This window comes from Lycorma delicatula, chromosome 1 (genome assembly GCF_047948215.1).
Source record: "Lycorma delicatula isolate Av1 chromosome 1, ASM4794821v1, whole genome shotgun sequence".
Lineage (NCBI taxonomy): Eukaryota > Metazoa > Arthropoda > Insecta > Hemiptera > Fulgoridae > Lycorma > Lycorma delicatula.
The window spans coordinates 144,733,325-144,753,974 of record NC_134455.1 but is presented as its reverse complement, the minus strand read 5'-3'; the positions used below and the strand labels follow the sequence as shown (position 1 = coordinate 144,753,974).

Sequence of the window (20,650 nt, the reverse complement as noted above, 5' to 3'; positions counted from 1 at the left end):
ATTTATATTTTACATTAAGAATTATTTTCATATATGTAATTATGAACTATCCAGGTACCTAATAATTAAAACTATTTACTAGACATGACACAGTCATGTCTAGTAAAGGGGATCTGATGAGATCCTAGTAGGGATCTTATGATTTTTGTATTTTCTAACATGTAATACAGTCCAGTTAAATTGAAGGTGAATAACAATAAATAGTAAATTTCACCAATTACTGTAGTGTCACAGTTTATACATATTAAAAAATAAAAACAAGTTAAGAGTAAACAACCACTCATTTTATTTTATTTACTTAAATGGTTGAATATTTAATGTAGTGATCTGTAAGATGCAATATCTAAAAAACATTTTACTAAAACTAGTAATATATAATTTGTCATTTTTTATTTTAGACATAGCATCAGTTAATCTAAACAGACTTTGGGCTTGATTTAAAAAGTAATAAATATGAATTCTTTGTAATGAGAAATTTGTATATACTACACTAGCAAGACGTCTTCTTCTTCATCTTTGAATGCAAATCCACTGATGAATTTTCGCAATCACATGTTTTAGCCAGTCTCTTGCTGTAAGAATCAAATCTTCCACATTTCCAATCTTCCTTCTTCCAACATTTCATTCTTCTCTTCAATCAGCAGAAGTCAGAAACAGTGAATAAAAAAAGGTTTTAACCAGTTTTTCTCAATTTTCAAGATGAATTACAAATACTTTAACCGAAAAATCATCAAAAATCAAGATGCTTATAACAAGATATCACTAATGCAATTCAGTCCTCATACAGGTCCTAGACTAATTAGCATTTAATGCAACATGTGGTACAGGTTTCTCTGTTTTTTGTTTCTAAACTTTACTTGTGAATGTATGTCAAATATTTTTTCCTCATACAACAGTTCATTAATAGCAAATAGAAACAGTGGTAATACAAGACCAAACTGTGTGAAATAATTTGTAAAAAAAAAAAATTGAGTAATAAAAAAATAATTTATTACTTTTATTTTAGTTACAAAAAGGTATTGCTACTTACACTATATTAAATTAGCTTTCATTAATTCTTATAGTGGCAGTGATACAATTAACATATACTACACATAAACACACTTCATGTATTACATAATTTGAACTGATTTATTATATCATCAATAACACCATTAACCCACTGTTCAACATATTTAATTAAATTATCACCAGGAATGTAAAATAAATGTTCTGATAAATCACCACTATAATTTATTAGTGAATGTTTACTGCTCTTATTTGCATCCTGTAAACATAAAAGAATTCAAATTATTGGAGAAATATTAATTAAAATGTACATGGTCTTAGTTGAAAAATCATGTGCAAGAGAATTTACAGGAATCATCACACAATTGGTAGAAATTTAACAGATCATAAACTTGGTCAAAATTAAAAACATCATAATACAGGTAAGATAATGAATTTTAAACAAGCTTCTCAAAGAAGATTATATTTTTAAGTGTTTGACATCAGTTTTAATTTCTTGCACTACACTGCCTACATCCTGTGCACAAAGCCTTACCCAGTCTACACACATCATGAGTCTTTGATAAATATACTTTGTAACAAGTACATCTGTGAATTACTTGGAGAGAATCTGTCAGTAAAAAAGATGGGTAGAAATAATTATCATACAATTATAAATGCTTTACAAAGTTAACAATGAAACAAAATAAGGGTGACTTAATTATATTATCCTACAATCAAAAAATTCTAAATAAAGATTCTGAAATACTTGATTTTACTACACTAAATATTTTTTAAACAGTAGATTAATCACAATTGAACTTTAAAAGACATTTACTTAATTAATGAACAGAAAATGTTATAATTGGCTACTTGAAAAAAAAAAAAAATCATCTTTGTATCCAGTTGTAACTTTTTTAAAATCAATGTTCTCTATCATCAATAATCATGAATTTATATCAGTTTTAAGTAACAAAATACATTAAACAAAAATTCTGTATTCACCAAAGTCTGGGTGTTCCATGCTTGAGCCATTAACTAAATTTCCTGGTTTTCCCAAGATATCATTAAACCTTTATACTTATTCTTCATGAAAGTTAACAATTTCTTTTTAAATGTGAAATATCCAGATAATTAACTACACTAAACCACTCTTGTGTTCTTAAACTGAAATTTACATACAACCTAGTTAACATAAATCATTAAATACAGAAATATGCCACTTGACAATTATCAAACAGCACGTGTTTTCCTGGAACACATTTATTCTCATAAATCATGATTATTATATTTGCGATCATAATTATCCTCTGATTCTTTCCCAGATTAGGCTTCTACGATTTTATCATGTGTCTTTTTGTGGTCATAAAAAATACCACAAATAAACTTTTGTTGTACTTTTGGGTGATATGGCCAAAAATTAAAGACTTTTAAAATTCTTCAGGCGAGTTATACTTTTATTTCTGTTTTAATATATTATCAACTATCTTTCATCCTAGGAGTTCTTTACAAGTTTTCAAGTTTGTGAAATATTTTTGGTTTATTGTAAATATTTTAATTTTATTTTTTCATGGCTATCCATTCAGTAATTTGCTTTTATTACTGATGGTTTTTTATTCTAATTTAGTTTCATAAATTCTTTTGTTTGTGGCATCTCTTTACAACCTATTACTTTGATTTTCATTTTAATATTTCCACGTTTTTATACTACATTGATTAGATTTATTTCAAAATTAGCCAAATACTTTTAATTTATTCCTAAATCATATTTGAGTTGTATTAGTTATTTAGCCAATAATAATCTCCCTGGTTGTTAACCCTGAGAGAAAAACCTTTATGTCCATTTTTCTTGTTCTGCTCTTCAGCATTCTGTATCCAACTCAACTTTTCAATGAACTATTCCGTACACTTCTCTTTCTAATTACTAATATTCCACATTTAAACCTAGCACACACTTACTCTGTGATTAGTTCCATTCTTTATCTTTTAAGCCAGTATAACCAGTATTTCTATTATAGTTCCACTTCATATTTTTAACACTATTATTTGTTAATTATGTACCTGAACATTCTTTCTAGTCACTCATATCATGATAATTTTTGACTTCCTTTCTAAGCTATAAATTTCCTTATGATACCATTTCTTATAAAAAATATTCCAAAAAGGCTTCTCTTTTTTCAAATACTATCAGTGAAGTATTAAATTGGTTCATATATTTACGAATCCTTCTACTCTGAACCTTATCTACTCTCTAAATTATATTTTTATTATTCTTTTGATCTTTTCTGATTAATATTATAATCCTCTACAATCTAACTTCTTCTTTTAATTTAAATTCCCTTCCATCTCTTCATTTCATTTACACTTAGCAGTGCTGTCCCCTTTCTCAATCAAAATTTAATTCCTTAATTGATCACAACAGCATCATAAAATTAACTGTTCCAACTCAAAAATTCCTTTTTCTCTTTTCCTAAGACCAGTCACTCACAGCTCTGACAACCCTTTCAGGATACACATCATCTGTTTAAAGGATTGCCTTATTTGAAGTATTTTTCATATTTAGATTCTTATATATATGATGGAGTTGCCCCCTCTGTTTTATGTTGCACCAATTACCATATAAACTCTGTTATTTTTCTCTTGATGTTCAGCCTCTATCCAAGAGAAATTTGTCCAACTTACATCTTAGTATCACAGAGTCCTTGTTGAATCTGTGACAACTTATAATGCTCTGTCCATCAAGGAAACCCATGAAGACACTGCCACTGCTCATCTGTGACTGCTTACTTGTTTCCTGTTATCTGCAGATCATTATTACCTGCAAACCTTTCCACAACCTGCAAACTGGAACCTCCCTGTTGCAGCTTAGCTTTCAATCCATAGGGCAGGATAACAAATTACAATCAGTATGTCACTAAGTATTTTAAATCTATCTCAATGAGCTCAATCTTGAGAACAGTATAAGAAGCTTTTGGCTGAACTATAAAATATTCTACATCAAAGTATAAAAAATTTGTATTTAATTAAAAGAGCATGCATTCAAACCCATTATCATACAATAATTTAAAACTGAATCTTACCTTTGATTCAGCAGTACTTGTAATAATTTGCTTGGTAGAATTGGCATTAGCAGTAATAAACTGATGAAGATCACATAATTTTCTAGTGAATAAGTGAATAGAATTTCTTAAATTAATATTCTCCAATGCCAAAGTTTGAATAGTATTTTCCATTTTATAAATACTTTTCTCATATAATTTTTCAATTCTGAAACAGAATGGTGTTGAACCTATTAGTTCAGTTTTCATTTTTAAATTATATTAAATTAACCATCCTTTATTTCTTTCAATTACTTTTTAATTATGATACTCCATCAAGAAAGCAGCTGCTCTATTGCCTCTGTCTCCCTTGCTCTATAGATGAAGCAAATATTGAAATCTTCTCAACTTTATGTTATATCAAAGGCTATAGAATATGGAAAGGTAGAGTGAGGGGACCCAGGTACCCTGCATGGGGGACTGTGAGCCCCTTAGGAGAGTGGGTAGATTAAAAAAAAGAAGCTAATTTTTCATACTAACAACTTAACTGTAGAGGAAAAATCTGCACTCAGTAAATAATTCTTTTCTGCAAATATTATATTTTGAAAAATAACTTAAAAATTCAAATTTAATAAAAAAAAAAACAGAATATAAAATTTTACCTTGGCATAAAAATAATTCTGCTATCTGTCAGTTAAGAGTAAAGAAATCAAATTTGAATGATTTGTTTGGAGGGCAGTCATGATAAACAGGGATAACCACTGGTCAGAGAAACAGGATTGTTAAGATTGAGCTTCACTCCCTAGTAATAAGCATTAACCAAAATGTTACCTACCTTCCTACACTAGCTAATATTTACTTTTTAATTTAATTCAGTAACTGCAGGCTGATATCCAATTACAGCTACTACACTCATTATTTTTGATGATTAGAAATGACATTTTGTAGTGTGAAAAATCCCAATCGGAATGATGCTGTTCATCTAATCTTACCTGGATGTATATGCTAACAATATTTTTTGGATTTATCACATCAGTAATTTGATTTTATTAATGTTATTTCTTATCAATAGTACAGTTATAACAGGCAGCAACACAGTGATTTCAGAAACACAGAGAAGAAATGTACAGTAACGTAATAAAAATAATATGCTATGTACTGAAAAAATACCTAGAAAGCAAAGTTATAGAAGTTTTCATTTTCATGACATGAACCTGGTTTATTTAATAAACATGTTTTATCTACATCAATTTTTTCAAAATAAGAACTTTTTGTTCTTGAAATATATATGTTCATGTACATCATCATGATTTTAGTGTTTCTTAATGTTTCTGAGGAAAAAATACCTATGATGGGTGGATACACACTATATCTGAATTTACAGTTTTCAAGAGTAATTTTAATAGTTTAGGCAGTAAAGAAGCATAATTTCACACATCAGGCCACTTTACTAAAAAAAGTAAATATGTAGAGGTAAATATTGGTTGAATATGTAATGTAAGCCTCTTTTTATTAATCAATCTGTTTTTGGAAACTAACTATTATGTAATAGTTAAAATACTTACCTGCATCTTCTTAGTTATATGCTTTTCAAATTTTCTATAAATTACAAAATTTTTATCAAATATTCACTTCTGATTCCTTTTAGTCCAAATTTAGTTTTGATACATATCTGAACTTATTGCAAAATTATGCTGACAGGTTAAAATATAGTTACGTAGATAAACAAATACTAGATCCTTATCAGCAATCCAAGCCAGGACCAAGTGACTGAAACCCCAGCAACAGATGACTACTATACTAGCTGGTTGGCCAATGGTGAGAATCATATACTTACTGTTTCAACTGTTGGTTATCAGTTGCCTGAAACTCTTCACTGACATCAATGTTATTGATGATTACTTCATTCTCATCATTCGATAACTTTTTGCTGCACCTCTTTACACCTGAGATCAATAAAATAAGTGTATTAATAAAGTCAAGCATTATTATCAATAAATGACAAAGATTATTTCTATCACTTAAGCTTCTTATTAAAGCTTCTATACTAGAAACAGAACAATAATTAATTTAGTTTTAGTACAATTTTGTCTTGCTGATAAACCCGTCACAAAACAAAAAACCATAAATGAAGATGCAAAAAAAATCTTCTTTCATAATTATTTTAAATGCAATGAAATTAATAATTTATGATGAAAAATACAAAATATAAAATAAGAAAAAAATTGGAAATTAGACCCGTCATATAAAATAAACCTTTAAAAACACGCCCGATAGAATCATTCAGCAGCAAGGGACACTGTCCAGGTTCTGCAATCTGTAGGCAGAATCTATAAACTCCCGCCAACTTTGCATTCCATTCCATTCCATATGATGAAAATGGAAAATGAAATTTAATTATAGATTTAAAAACCTATTTAATAAAAAGAAGTGACTTTCTGAGTGCCATATGTTATTCATATAAATATGTTAAAGTGCTGGGGAGAATTGCAAATGTTATTGCTTATAAGTGCATTGAATGGTCTCTTAAAACAATGCACTACATTTTACTAGTCTGCAACAAAGTTATATAGCCAATATTTAAGACACACTTTTTACTAATTATGTGTTTTCTTCTTCTTCTTAATATCTTACTATAGCATAATTTCAATTTTTTTTGTATGTGTAACCCAACATTAAAATACATATTGAAATCAACTACAAAAGACTGACATCATTATTTAAGATACAACTCCTCTTCACATGCATTTTTGTGGGACAATTTCTTTTCTAGTATTTAAATTACATACATATATCTTTACAATGATTAACAGAAATAACGTTAAGTAAGGATTAAAACATTACGGCTGTTCTTGATGCTTTCATGATAGAATAAAAAATTACCAATAACCAAGATGTGATAAATTTTATTTGTCCAAATAAATATTTTCAACATTTGAAAAAATAAAATTATTTTGCAAGTGACTAATCACAATAAAATGAATCAATTTACCAATTTTTTGTGAAAGCGTTTTTTGTAATTCAATTATTTCACATTCTTTTTGCCTTATTCTATTATAATATTCTTCATTTCTGCTTTGCAACAAAAGCTGAAGTTTCTGGAACTGTAAGAAAGAGAAACAGAAAGTAAAATACAGCTTTATGTTTAAAAAAAAAAAAGTATTAGAAACTTTTAAAATTCCAATATCTTATGTTCTAATACACAATTATTAAATAATTAAATATTCACTTGAATAAGATCTCATATTTTTATGATCTCAAACATTAATTTATATATATAAAATTATGCATTCCATAATGTATATATATTCTTAATAAGGAAGATGAAAGAATGTGCAATGATGTATGAATATAATGAAAGTATGGAAAAAATGAGAACTAATAAACACTTTTATTAGTTAATGTAAATGAAAGCATAAATGAGTGAATTTATAAATAATTTGATACAATACCACAAAAAAAAACTACTACTGGTATTCCTAAGGTAAGTACAAGTGAGTCAATAACTTCTAATATGGTATAAATGCTTTCATTTTCTTTCTCTCCTGATTCACAGATTATCACTGTGATTATTATTTATAATACTGATAGTTATATATAAGTTAGATGTTATTTTTTTACACAGATCATGATGCCACCAATTAATGGAATGCAGATTAATATTGTTCTGCTTGTTATTTGTGTAATTTTTGGTTTCTTTTAGAAAATTGTAATAATGAAGTAGTCAAACAAAGTTACTTCTGGAGTAGTTAAACAGAGCTTTTTTGAAAAGCCAACTTTTCACTGAAAACTCATACAGAGGAATACAGAGGCAACCCTGGTATCGATTTTAGTCGTGGTGAATAGTAGCAAGATTTTAAAGTGGTTTTAGAATCATGCTAAAGATGATTAAGTTAAAATTGATTAGCAAAGATTAAGCAAACACTCATCAGTATGTTTGACTATGAACATCAACAAAAGAAAGTTACAGAATTTGACAAAAATGACAGTGTTGATGATGAACTTTATATAATTTTAACAGTCATACAGGGAAGCCAACAGCTATAAATTTTTTCCTTATTGACAATTATTTTATATAAATATGAAAAGTTACTTATAATGAGGTCATTTGTAACAAGCAAAAATAAAAAATTGGTTGATCTCATATATTATTAATGTATAGTAAAGTTTGTTTTAAAGAACTAATAAATAAGAAGTCTGTTATAACGAGCAAATTATTTTCTTTTGAACAATAAATTTGCTTCCTGAGTAATTAAAAATGTGAATAATTTTAAAATACAGTAACAGTAATTAAATCTTCAAGTTATTAGTATTGTATGTTTGTAATATTAAATTTGATAACTTTATAATGTAGGGAGGCAATGATGAATGGTTCACAATAAGTGAATATGCAATAAGAAACAACCCAGTTGCAATAGTAAGCAAAGTACAGTTTTGTACTGGCTATTTTTGGATTCTGGGGTATTCCATTCCTCCGTTAGTATGATGATGAGAAGGGTGAGTAATTTTACAGTTTAGTTGAGGTAGTCGATTCTTAAAGGAGTTTGTTGCAGTTTTGTACAATACATTTGTTTGCTTACCAAGTCAAGTGTATTTTCTGTGAGTGTGTTATGGTATTTTTGATAAATTTTTATGGTACAGAAGTAATGTTGGACATTAAAAGAAAAATTCTTTAGGTTTGTGACAAATTAAGAATTATTGAGGAATTAGAAAACAGGCAATCTAATTTTGACAAGTATAAAACTTGTGGGCTTTCCACTTTCACTGTATTAATGATTTGGAAGAACTGTGATACGAGTAGCTTTTAAAAAAATCAGTCTCTAATAAAGAAGATAAAACTATATGAAAAAAAAAAAGATTTGGATTAAGCTCTTATTATGTGGTTCAAAATGACAAGGAGTGAATACGTCCCCATAAATAGACCCACTTAGAAAATTCAGCCAGAAAATTTTGCTGACCAGCTAGGATACAAAGGATTTGCTTGCAGCGATGGTCGACTGAACCAATTTAAAAACAAACACCAAATTATTTTTGTAAAAAATAGTAGTGAAGAAGGCAGCATGGATAATTTTGACGTTACTAATTGGCTGGGTAAAATCCAATTTTAGGTAAGTTACAATTTTTTATGTGTAAACATTAGTACATATGAGCTTACAATTTTATGTAATATCACTATGTTTAGACAAATTTCTTATACAACGTTGAGGATCAGTTATTTCTACTTATTTAGAGGGGAAGATTTTTTCTAGTTTGAATAGGCTCAATCATTTATAACAAGCATCAGGGTATAATGAGCACATACTGCCAAACCCTTGAATATCATAACAGACTTTCACTGTATATATCTATACACATAAAATAACATACCGTCGGTCATTCATAATCAATACTCAGCAAAAACTACTGAAAATTTGTATAAATATTCTTCATAGGTGTAAGTGCATAGTAAGAAAGTTTTTCTTTTAAATTCAGAGTTAAAATGGAACAACAATGAAATTTACAATTTGTTTTATTTCTCAGTAACAAATGTAGATATCAACTTGATTTTTGGTGGGTGTAATCTTCATGTGAATATCTAAAAAACAATTCTAGATTTTTAAAAATTTGAATTTAAAGGGTTAGAATGGATTTTTTAATTTTGCCTGAATCACAGATACTTTTTTAATTTCTTGTTAACAAACGAATATATCAATTTGATTTTTAATGTATGTAATTTACTTCATGTGAATATTTAAAACCCAATTTTGAGATTTTCTGAAATTTGAATCTTGGAAGGGGTGAAGTAAAAAAAAAAATTGAACAATGATTGGAAATTTTCCCCATATCTGATTCTACTAAAGGAGATCTTCAGTATATTTGAATTACATGGAACTGGGTTTTGGAAATCTGGTGTTAGTTTTTAAATTTTAGTTTTTTAAGGGGTGTGACAGTGTACGGTATAGGGGCTTAGCCAAGATAGCCACTGCCGCTATTACTGTATGTATGATGCAACTGGCTGCACCTGCCTCAGGTTAATAAAAAAATTGACCGCAATGGTAAACACACATAGAGCAAGCAAAGTCCTCGCATGTAGTGAGCGGTGGGCTAAGGCGGCTATAGCCCCTGTCAATTATTAGATTATCATTCAGAGGTTAAATCTTGTAAGCTGGGTCCAAAAAATTAATTTTTAGCATTTTACATTTTTGTAATGTATAACATCTCAAAAGTATTTTCACAAAATTTAAGAAAAATCTGTACATAATCATCTCCATAGTCATCATTTTTCCCCTCCTACATACCTTTACGTTACTAACCCTGTAAGAATAACACCATTACTTGATGTGTGAATACCGTGCTCATTCTGACAATACTAATAAAAATAATTGATTACTGAGGTGTTCCTACAAGCCAAAAATGCAACACTTTGTTATTGCATTCCAAATACATATGTAGGCAGCTAGACAATGTTCCAATAATCTTCAAAACATTTTCAAGTTCTTTTGCTAGGTTCAGCTAGTCCTGGAAAAGTGGATGAACTAAAAATCTTAGCGATGTATTATGATAATAAATGTTCTGAATCTATCCCCCAAGCAAAGAATCTTATTTGGTGCAAGGAGATAAAGTCATTAAATTTAAAATGCGATCTAGAAGTGATTGAAGTATTAGATCACTGCAATAAAAAGAATATCCATTATCTCTTGCAGGTTTCAGCAACTCTACTGATAACAACATGTACTCATAAGCACTCGTTCTTCACAATGAAGAGAGTCAAAACAATTGCGTGTTAACAAGTCAGGGGATGGAAGACTAAGTTCATTAATTTCTTTGTCAGTACATAGAGATATTACTGTCAATTCTGATGAAGTTTTAGATATTATGGCAAGAAAGAAAAATCGACAACTAGCTTCCAAATAATTCATAATTTTTATCATAAATGTGGATTATGAAAAAAGTTATATACTAACATTATGATTCTTATTTGCATAGTAAATGATGTATTAAATCTAAGCATATGTTCTGTATTTTTTTAAATGCAATAAAATATAAAAAAACCTTTCAATATAAAATGATTTTCATTATTATTATTTTATCATCATCGTCAGCTCCCTTAGCCGCTCCCCAAAAAAGAAATCCTTGTTATGTGCCTAGAAGCCGCAACAGGAATACTAGTATATGTATGTGTGTGTGTGTGTGTGTATATATATATATATATTATATATGTAACTATAAAATAACTATATAAATATGTTCATATTTATATATATACAGGATGATTCAAAGAAACGGGAAATTTTGAAAGTTGTGTTGGTAGCCGTGGGCGATTGGTACCACTTGATAAGTGGCACCAGCCTCTCTAACCTAACCTGCCATTTAGCTGTCATGGATCCTTGGAGTGGTGCGCAACGTGCATTTGCTATCAAAGCGTTTTACAAAAACAATGACAGTGTGGAGGGAGCGCGTAGAGAAGTTCACGTCATTTTAATCTGGGACGGCACGGCCGTGTTTCATCAGCACATGCAATTAAAACATGGATATCTAATTTTAAGGAAACTGATTCAGCAATGAAAAAGAAACCTCCAGGCCATGAGCGAACCGTCCGTACACCACAGAATGTTCAAGCTTTACAAGATGCTGTCACACAAAGTCCACATCGGTCAATCTGTCGTCTCTCAGCATCTTTACAATTGCATAGTTCAAGTGTTCGAAGAATGTTAGTGAAGAACTTGCAATACCATCCATACAAGTTGCAGATTGTCCAGGAACTGAAACCGAACGATGCAGTTGTGCGAGCACAATTCTGTAATGTAATGCTTCAGAAGATAAATGATAACGAAGAGTTTGTTCACAAACTGTGGATGTCAGATGAAGCGCAATTCCACCTCAGTTGATTTGTTAACAAGCAAAATTCCAGATGCAGCACTGGGCACAAGAAAATCCTATGCAGCTACACCAGCATCCGTTGCACAGGCAGAAAGTGACCATGTGGTGTGCTGTCATCTTATGGTGTTATAGGCCCTTATTTTTTTGAGGATGACAACGGTCTTGCGATTACAGTGACGTCGGCTCGTTACGTAGCCATGCTTGAAACCTTTGTTGTGGAACAACAAAAGAGATTTTCACCAATTCTTAACACAGTCTGCTTTCAACAAGACGGAGCAACGTCACATACTGCACGAATATCGATGGCAGCTGTACGCCGATTGGACAACTTGTTATTTCACGAAATGGTGACATTAGATGGCCTCCCAGATCGCCTGATCTCTCAGCTTGTGATTACGTTTTGTGGGGTCACCTTAAAAGCAAAGTGTTCCACAGTAGACCTGCTACAACGGAAGAACTGAAGGCAAAGATCCAAGAAGCAATTGCGGAAATTCTACTTGAGATGTTACGTCAAACAATGAACAATTTAACGAAGAGACTTCGTGAGTGTTTACGTAGAAGAGGAGGTTACCTGGAAGATGTCATCTTTAAAAAAATAAACTAAAATGTATGTATCCTAAAATGGCAACATTTGTACAATTACATGAAATAAAATTCATTTTCTAAAACAAATTTTTCATTAACGTTATTTAATTTTTTAAATTTCTCGTTTTTTTTAATCACTCTGTATATGTAAAAAAGAAAAAAAGCTGTTCCCTAATATTGGGTATTAACTGAAAATCGTGCTTCTATTGAGAATCAATCCAAGGTATATTGTTCAACTTTTGATAGCAGTAAAAAGAAATTTGTTAGTTACAGTTTACAGTTTTTTAACAAATAATTTTATATTACTTTACTGTGACATCTAAAAGACAGCATATTCCTTTCCAACTAACTTGGACATTTTTACAGCACCACGCACTTAGAAAACTAACTATTGTTAGGGAGAAAAATATTCTTATCTTCCAGTCACATCAAAAAACAAATAAATTCGTTTTTTAAACCACCACAAATTTTTGCATTTGTTGTGTTAAACAATACCCATGAACGAAGTATAATATAATTTTGGTATCCATTCATATTATAATACACATGAAATTTTTTTCCATTTTAGTATCTTCTTTTTTTTCTAATGTATTCAGAAAATCTGGTGTTTAACCAAATTCTTTCCTGATCTTTACACATTCTATTACGGAAAAGTTAATCTAAGTAATTGTAATTTCTTCAAACAACTGAAAAAATTCAAGAATAGATATTTAATTCAGCAAGACAAATTTTGTCAAAACACTGGAAAAAACTAGGTTTGTGTAAGATAGGAAATATATTTATTCATAAAAGCTGATATTAAAAATAAAATGTAAAAAAATAGTATTAAAATATTAACTAATTATGTTGGATCACATCATTGCACAATCAAGAAGCCACAAGTTAACAAGTCAATGAAATTAAAAAAAAAAAGAATTACTATGAAATAAAAAATATGAAAGTACATGGCCTTTAAACAGGAATATGGCAAAAATAGATAACACAGAATACAATAAATATGCATGTAATATATATTTGTATGTGTTTTTCACATATGTATATTTTATATACAACAAAGAGAATAAACACATATATAATATTTGTGTCTGGTTAGACAGAGCACCTGAACTGCTTAACATTTAAAAAAATTCTTGTAGCCTGATTTGGATTTAACCATGATTAAAACTTAGGATATATAAAAAAATATGCTGAGATTTTGCTCCATAGAAGTTGAAATTCATTTTTTGCAATTTTCTCATTTTAGAAAAAAATACTACTAATACATAATTTAATCTTTAAAAAAAATGTTAAACACCTTTTATTTAAAACAAACTTTTCTGCCCACCAGGCTGGTCTAATGGTAAAATTGTCTTCGCAAATCATTTATTTAATAGCTGGTTTTTGAAGTTGAGGATACTCAGGTTCAAATCCTAGTAAATGTTGACTGATTTTATGTGGATTTGAATACTAGACAGTGGATACTGGTATATTTTGAGGTTGAGGTTTAATTAACCAGACAACGCAGGAATGGTCGGCCCAAGTGTGTACATACTATACTTCATTTACATGTCATATGTATCATCCTCATCTCAACGTGCCAGGGGGGTTGCTTTTTGTTTTGTTAGTTGAACAGATTGCAATGTTACACAGGTTAGGAGAAAAATAAATTTTTGAATTTATCCAGTTATTGATTTACTGTGAAGAAACAAAGCTATATAATTTAATATGAAATAACAACTGTAAGGGAATTATAGTACTTAATATGTTTTAATTTACAATGTTTTTGTCCACAACAGATTTCAATAATTATAATTATACAAAACTATTCATTTTTATGACAAACCAAATTTATTTTTAACTATTTTTAAAAAAAATTCTATATTAATGGTTTAAGTCACTGAAAGCTGTAATCTGTGACTGGGGGTCTGCCAGTCAGATAAACAGCGACTGAATTATTCTTTATTTTTGCTTTTTTATTGCTGTAGAAGACAAATATTCAAGATGTGATTGTAAGTATTGTATCTGAATTATGATGTCATTTAATATATTCTTGTTTTGGTTTCCAAATTTCAAATTGCTCATTGATTTTAAGTGCAAAATATCAAAGTTTGTAAAAATAGTGAACCTGCAGTTTGCTTCAACGAGATAGTTTGTGAATACTGGAATCTATTTTTTTACAGAGTGTTTTTTTGAGTTCAGTCTTTGAAGCTGAACTACATTTGTTCATTATAAAACATGGTGAATTTAAATTTATACATTCCAGAAGCATTATGTTTAGTAATGAATATATATTATATGTGTGATGGTTTATTTTATTGGTAACTAAACTGCTCCAAATGCGCATTTGTTAGGCATACAAGATTTTTCAATTTCAAACAAAATACACTCCATAAAAGTATGGATTTGCTTGAAAATAACAGTGAAATGTTACAAGTGAAATTATTATTAATATTACCAACAGCTGATATTTACCAACCATCAGAGTAGCAATCACAAAATTAGCAATACTATCAGTACTGATGATGTAAGTTAAATAAGAAAACAATTGCTTACAAAAATCCGATTTGTCTTATCATCAAAAATGAATAATTTTATGTAATATTTTTAACATTTTTGAAATTTCCTTCTATCGTCTGTACCCAATGCCACACAAGCTCAAGGAATTAAGTTTTTTGATACATTGTTTTTATAAAATACAATTCAAAATTTGCAAATTTTGTAAAACTAATATTTAGCAGATGACTTTAATTTATCAGACTTTAATTGGTCTCTTAGTGTTATGTAGCATTAAACTTAGTCTTAGGGTTTTTGGGAGACCCAGGCAATTTCAGCTGAATGGCTTATAAAAAAATAAAATTCCATAAGTTTTCTGTTGAAATTAAATGCAAACATAATCTGCCATAACTAAAATATTCATGCAGCAACATATAAACAAATTTTAAAAAGTAGTTATTAATTTTAACACACACACACAGTTTTTGAAATAAAGAAACAAAGTGCTCTAGGTGTAACTTCTCTACCTACACAAAATTCTATATCAGGTAAAAAGGATACAATGCAAAACTACAATGAAAATACAAAAGCATCTATCAGCATTTAAAAGTGACACATAATAGAAAATGCATATATTTAATGGTTTCAAAAATTATCTACCTGAAAAGTAGACTAAAAAAAAAGTATACTGTCTTGTTAACATCTGTAAATGGCTAAAATTAATTCTGTGAGTATTTTGTACACAGTTAAATTTAGAAAAATGAAATCGTTAAAACAAACCAAATGTAACACATTTTTAGACTAGATATCATGAGACAGCTGATGGGCATTACACACATGATCTTTTACCTGATGTGAGGAGTCTGCGAGGCACCTTGGGTGTCTCCTAACAAGTACATAACTCGGTTTCTTTCGAGCCATGGTGCTTTTAGGGATAGGTTGATTTGTTTCAGCCTGGTTGATTCAGGTCTGTGTCCATGGTGTGGCATATTAGATGATGCCTTTCATGTTTTATATGTTTGTCATTGGTATGATGAAAGACAATTAGAGGTAATGAGGCAGCTCGAGGATATTGGGTCTACTTTAGATTTAAATTTTAACTGGTAAAGCTGGGCTGAATGGTCAATTGTGGAGAACTTCATGAAATATTTGGATCTTCAGTGAGTTGCAGAGGGCATGTAGGATGATGAGTTCAAGTTACCCAGGTGGTTAGGGATCACTTGTGTGTTCTCTTGTCGCCAAGATAGGTATTCTGTAGTTTTGTTTTTCTTCCTATTACTTTGTGATGTTGTTAATTTTATTTCAATGATAGGGCTATAGCTCATTTGTTAGTTCATTTGAATAGTTTGTTTTGTGTTTACTGATAGTACGTTCTTACACTGATGGAAATGCCATTCATGACATTTACATCGGTGGTAGCCTGACTGAGGCCAAGCTGTTAACTGAGAGATTTTATTCAGTTTGTGGGTTCAGAAGATGACCGACGGTAAAGCCCATCAGGGCTAGGTATGGAGGGGATGGCGTGACAACCAGAATTATTCATGGTGGGATCTATCCCTTTTGGGGTCAGAATGTTCATATTTATAAAAACAGACAACATATTCTAGCACTACATCATAATCAATTTTTACAAAGTACTTCATAAAATCAGAACACATTGCAAAGATAATAAACACAGTATGAAAATACCACATAAAAGAAACAAACTCAACCTACCTGAATAGTATGAAATTTGCATAATAAATTTGAAAAAAGACACAATCAGTATAAAGTGAATGTAGATCAAACATACTCACATTGCCAATGAATAGGTTCCCTAACAACTTTAAGACAAACACAAACAACAATGGATCCATAGAAGAAGCTGAATCACTACTCTCAAAAGATTTTTTGAATGATATTTCCAAGTAATTAATTTAATTTTCATATTAAATAATTTTTTTATATAAATGAAGTAATTTATTTTAAAATAGAAAAATAAACGTATTGAAAGAATTCATGGACTTACGAGTATGTAATTATATGGACTGTCTTGTAAGAATATAAGCACTACTATTCAGTGCTCAGGTTTCACAAAATTTAATTGCTCTGATTAAATTTCATGAACCGAAGGACACAGTTTTTATAGTCAGAAAAGAATGACTAAAAACAATTTTATATCTTTCTACTTAATCTGCACAAGAATGAGCTAAATCAGTGATGCTAGTAGGAAAGCAATCATATCAGAACTCTGTTTATAAATTTTACATTTGATTTTTTCTGAAAGATATCAATATTAACCAGTCACTTTTAATATGCCTTCAAGTCTTTTTTGCAAATTTTATTGATTAAAACTCTAAAAACTCAGTATTTTAATGAATCTGAAAAATTTAAATATGCTTTATACAAACAAGCTACCAGAATTTAAAAATATCTCCAATATCTTAAAAAATTGAAAATAATAAGTCACATATATGTAGTCAGGCAAGTTACTCAGCAGCCCAACCAGCTGCACATGCACTCACTTTTAAACTTCTTTACAAATTTTGGATTCCAACTACCATATATACAAGGGATATTTCTAAAATAAAGACTGTTGGGCAATTTTTCTCTTAAGGTTGGTGAACCTGTGACGTTCATGGCCATGCTACACACTGCATTGTTGTCTGTAAGTTGTCGTATTGTAGTATCTTTGATTACATGTGAGTCATTATGTTATAGAATTAATAGGAAAATCGATGTGTGGAGTCATATGTTTTTTAAATCATCAAAACGTTACGCCAGCTGAAATTCATAGGCAGTTGGTAGCTGTATATGGTGAGAATGTAATGAATGGAAGAAAGGTTTGAAAATGGTGTGAAAAGTTTAGAAATAACAGAATTAATAAGCATGATGAAGAATGTTTGGAAAGGTCCTCAATAATCACTAAGGACTTTTTGAAACGCACCGATGATGAAATCAGAAAAGATTATCGTTCAATGATTTCCGACTTGGCCCTTCTTTTCCTGATGTTTCAAGAGCTGTTATAGGTTGCATTGTTTGTGGCCATTTAGGCTTCAAAAAGGTTTGTGCACGTTGGTTGCCTGCCACACGTCTTAACAGAACATCACAAAAAAATCCGAATGGGATCCGCTTTGGAATTTTTGATGCGCTACACAGAAAAAGGAGATGAGTTTCTTAATTCAATTGTTACCGGCGATGAAACATGGATTTCGTATTACATGCCACAGAGAAAATGGCAGTCAAGTGAATGATGTCATCCTCAATCACCAACCAGACCAGCAAAGGTCAAGCTACAGCCATTTGGACGCAAACTGATGACCAGTCTTTTGGGATCGGTTTGGCATACTGCAGACTGATTTCATGCCACATGGAACAACTATAAATACAGAAGCCTACTATGAAATTCTACGTAAGTTACAGAGCACCATTTAAAATTGGCAACATGGGTGGCTGACCGATGTCATCATCCTGTTGCATGATAATGCATGTCCACACGTTGCAGGTCCGACACGTGATTTACTGAGAATATTTGGATGGCAAATTTACAATCACCCACCATACAGTTCTGACTTAGCTCCTTCTGATTACGATTTGTTTGGGAAATTGAAAAAAACTTTTGAGTGGCAAGCAATTTGCAGGTGACGATGAACTTAAAAATGGTGTTAATCAATGGCTAAATGGACTGGCGGCAGAATAATATGATGAGGGCATATTGTTATGATAAATGTCTTAATTCATGTGGTGATAATATAGAGTAGTATAAGGTTTGTAGTTTAAGAGAAATAAGAAATATTTATACAGTTTTCAGAATAAATTTTTTATAATGAAAATGCTTTTACTTTAGAGATAACCTCTTGTACACACACACACACCTAGATTCTCTTAAATGTTTACTGCTGGTGGTGACTTCAATGAGGAATAGAAATATGAGTAATTATCCTTTGATTTGTCACCCAAGCAAGTTTTTCATTCTCAATGTGAAATAATAGTTATTACTTATTTTTATACATTTTTTCAGTACTGAATAAAACTTTATACTATATATCTGTTTCGTTTCTAGGTTCCCAGTCTTTCTTTTTCTGTTTACAGTGGTTCCGTAATACATTTTTGGTTCCCAATCTAAAAAATGTATAGTGCATAATGCAGAAGTTTTATGGTAATTCTTTTTTGAGCATATTTATAGATGGATATAATTTTTAACTTCATTTATGTTACCAGTAATATAATATCCTGTTTTCATATAATAAAAGCAGTGATATTATAAGAAACCTTATTTTAAAGTTACTTTGTTCTTAATGTAAATAAATAAAAAAACAAAATTTATAATGAACCTTATATATACTTACTGCAGCATCTAAATACAAACTTAAGTTAATAATCTTTTTTCTTTTAATTTATAATTCTATTTATTATAAAAGATTATTAAAGAACATATTCTGCACTTAAATGGTTTCACTCATTACACAAAAATATCTCCTGTGCCAACACTTCTTTCTGTACTACCTTAAGATATCTACTCAGCAAATAAGTAATCTTACTGAATTTCAGATATAATTTTAAAGTGAACATAAAAGTGAAATATTTGGTTTCAGTCAACAAACTGTAATCTAATGTATCTGGTGCTAGGCTAAAAAACTTCTTAATAAAAAACCAAAGAACTTTTTCTATCTTTATTGCACTGTTTGACCCTTTCTTTCTTTCTTTTTCTTTTGTGAATGAAATGTAGTCTTGTACAGTCTCAGTTCGACCATTCCTGAGATGTGTGGTTAATTGAAACCCAAACACCAAAGAACACTGGTAGTATCCATGATCTAGTATTCAAATCGGTGTAAAAATAACTGACTTTACTATAAGACTTGAATGCTGGAATTCTTGACTTTCAAAATCAGCTGATTTGCGAAGACGTGTTCACCACTAGACCAACCAATGGGTTGCACTGTTTGATCCTAGACTTGAGTGCCATAACACAACAGATTGTGATATTACATTGAATATTTGCAATTTTGATTTTAAAAATTACTCAAATTCATATGTTATGATTTGTACAGTATCAACAGGCTTACATCCAATTACAATTACCGACAGATGATAATGAATTTTTGTAGTGTCTGAAAATTTCATGCCTGACCGGGATTTGAATCCAATCATGAAAGGCTGAGACACTACCACTCTGCCATGGAGATTGGCATTATGCTACTGTTCAATAAATTTGACACCTTTACTTTTATCCAATTTACCTTTAAGATGTTCCTTGGATGATAATGTGAGAGTTAACGTATAAATATTTATAACTGATAAAACTCAATAATCTTTCCAATACATGAACGTTTTTAATTTTTTGCTAGCCTGCAGTCCCAAAACACCACAACTTATTAAGATTTACTTAAATTTCACATTTTACTCACAGAAACCATTTATCATACATTCCAATGTTACTCTATCTAAGGTCAGCAAATATGTCATCCACAAATGCCAATAATTTTATGAGATTGTGTGTAATGTGAATACCACTCATTTAGGTTTCTAACAAAATAAAAAACAAAAGAAGGCTTAATAAGTGCCCCTGTTTAAGATCAATATAAGTTTCAAAACTTACAGATATTCTTTTTAAACTACATACCAGACTATGATTCTGCTGTAGTCTCTTCAGCAACTATATCACCTTCATTACAGACTTAACAACTTAAAAAATACGGCAAGCTGGTTGAAATACATCAATCAAATCA

General features: G+C 30.1%; 1 protein-coding gene across 2 annotated transcripts in view; it reads right to left on the bottom strand.

Annotated features, from left to right (window-relative positions):
• Positions 1-973: 973 nt before the first annotated feature.
• The window catches only part of LOC142323562 (uncharacterized), a 43,041-nt gene continuing 23,364 nt past the window's right edge, over positions 974-20,650 (bottom strand). For both annotated transcript variants that reach the window (XM_075363362.1, XM_075363371.1), the window contains 4 exons: positions 7,018-7,129; positions 5,863-5,971; positions 4,068-4,254; positions 974-1,267 (listed from right to left, as the gene is read on the bottom strand). In XM_075363362.1, coding sequence (XP_075219477.1) covers positions 1,106-1,267; positions 4,068-4,254; positions 5,863-5,971; positions 7,018-7,129 — 570 coding nt within the window. In that variant the 3' untranslated portion in view covers positions 974-1,105. The remainder of the gene's footprint in view (positions 1,268-4,067; positions 4,255-5,862; positions 5,972-7,017; positions 7,130-20,650) is intronic.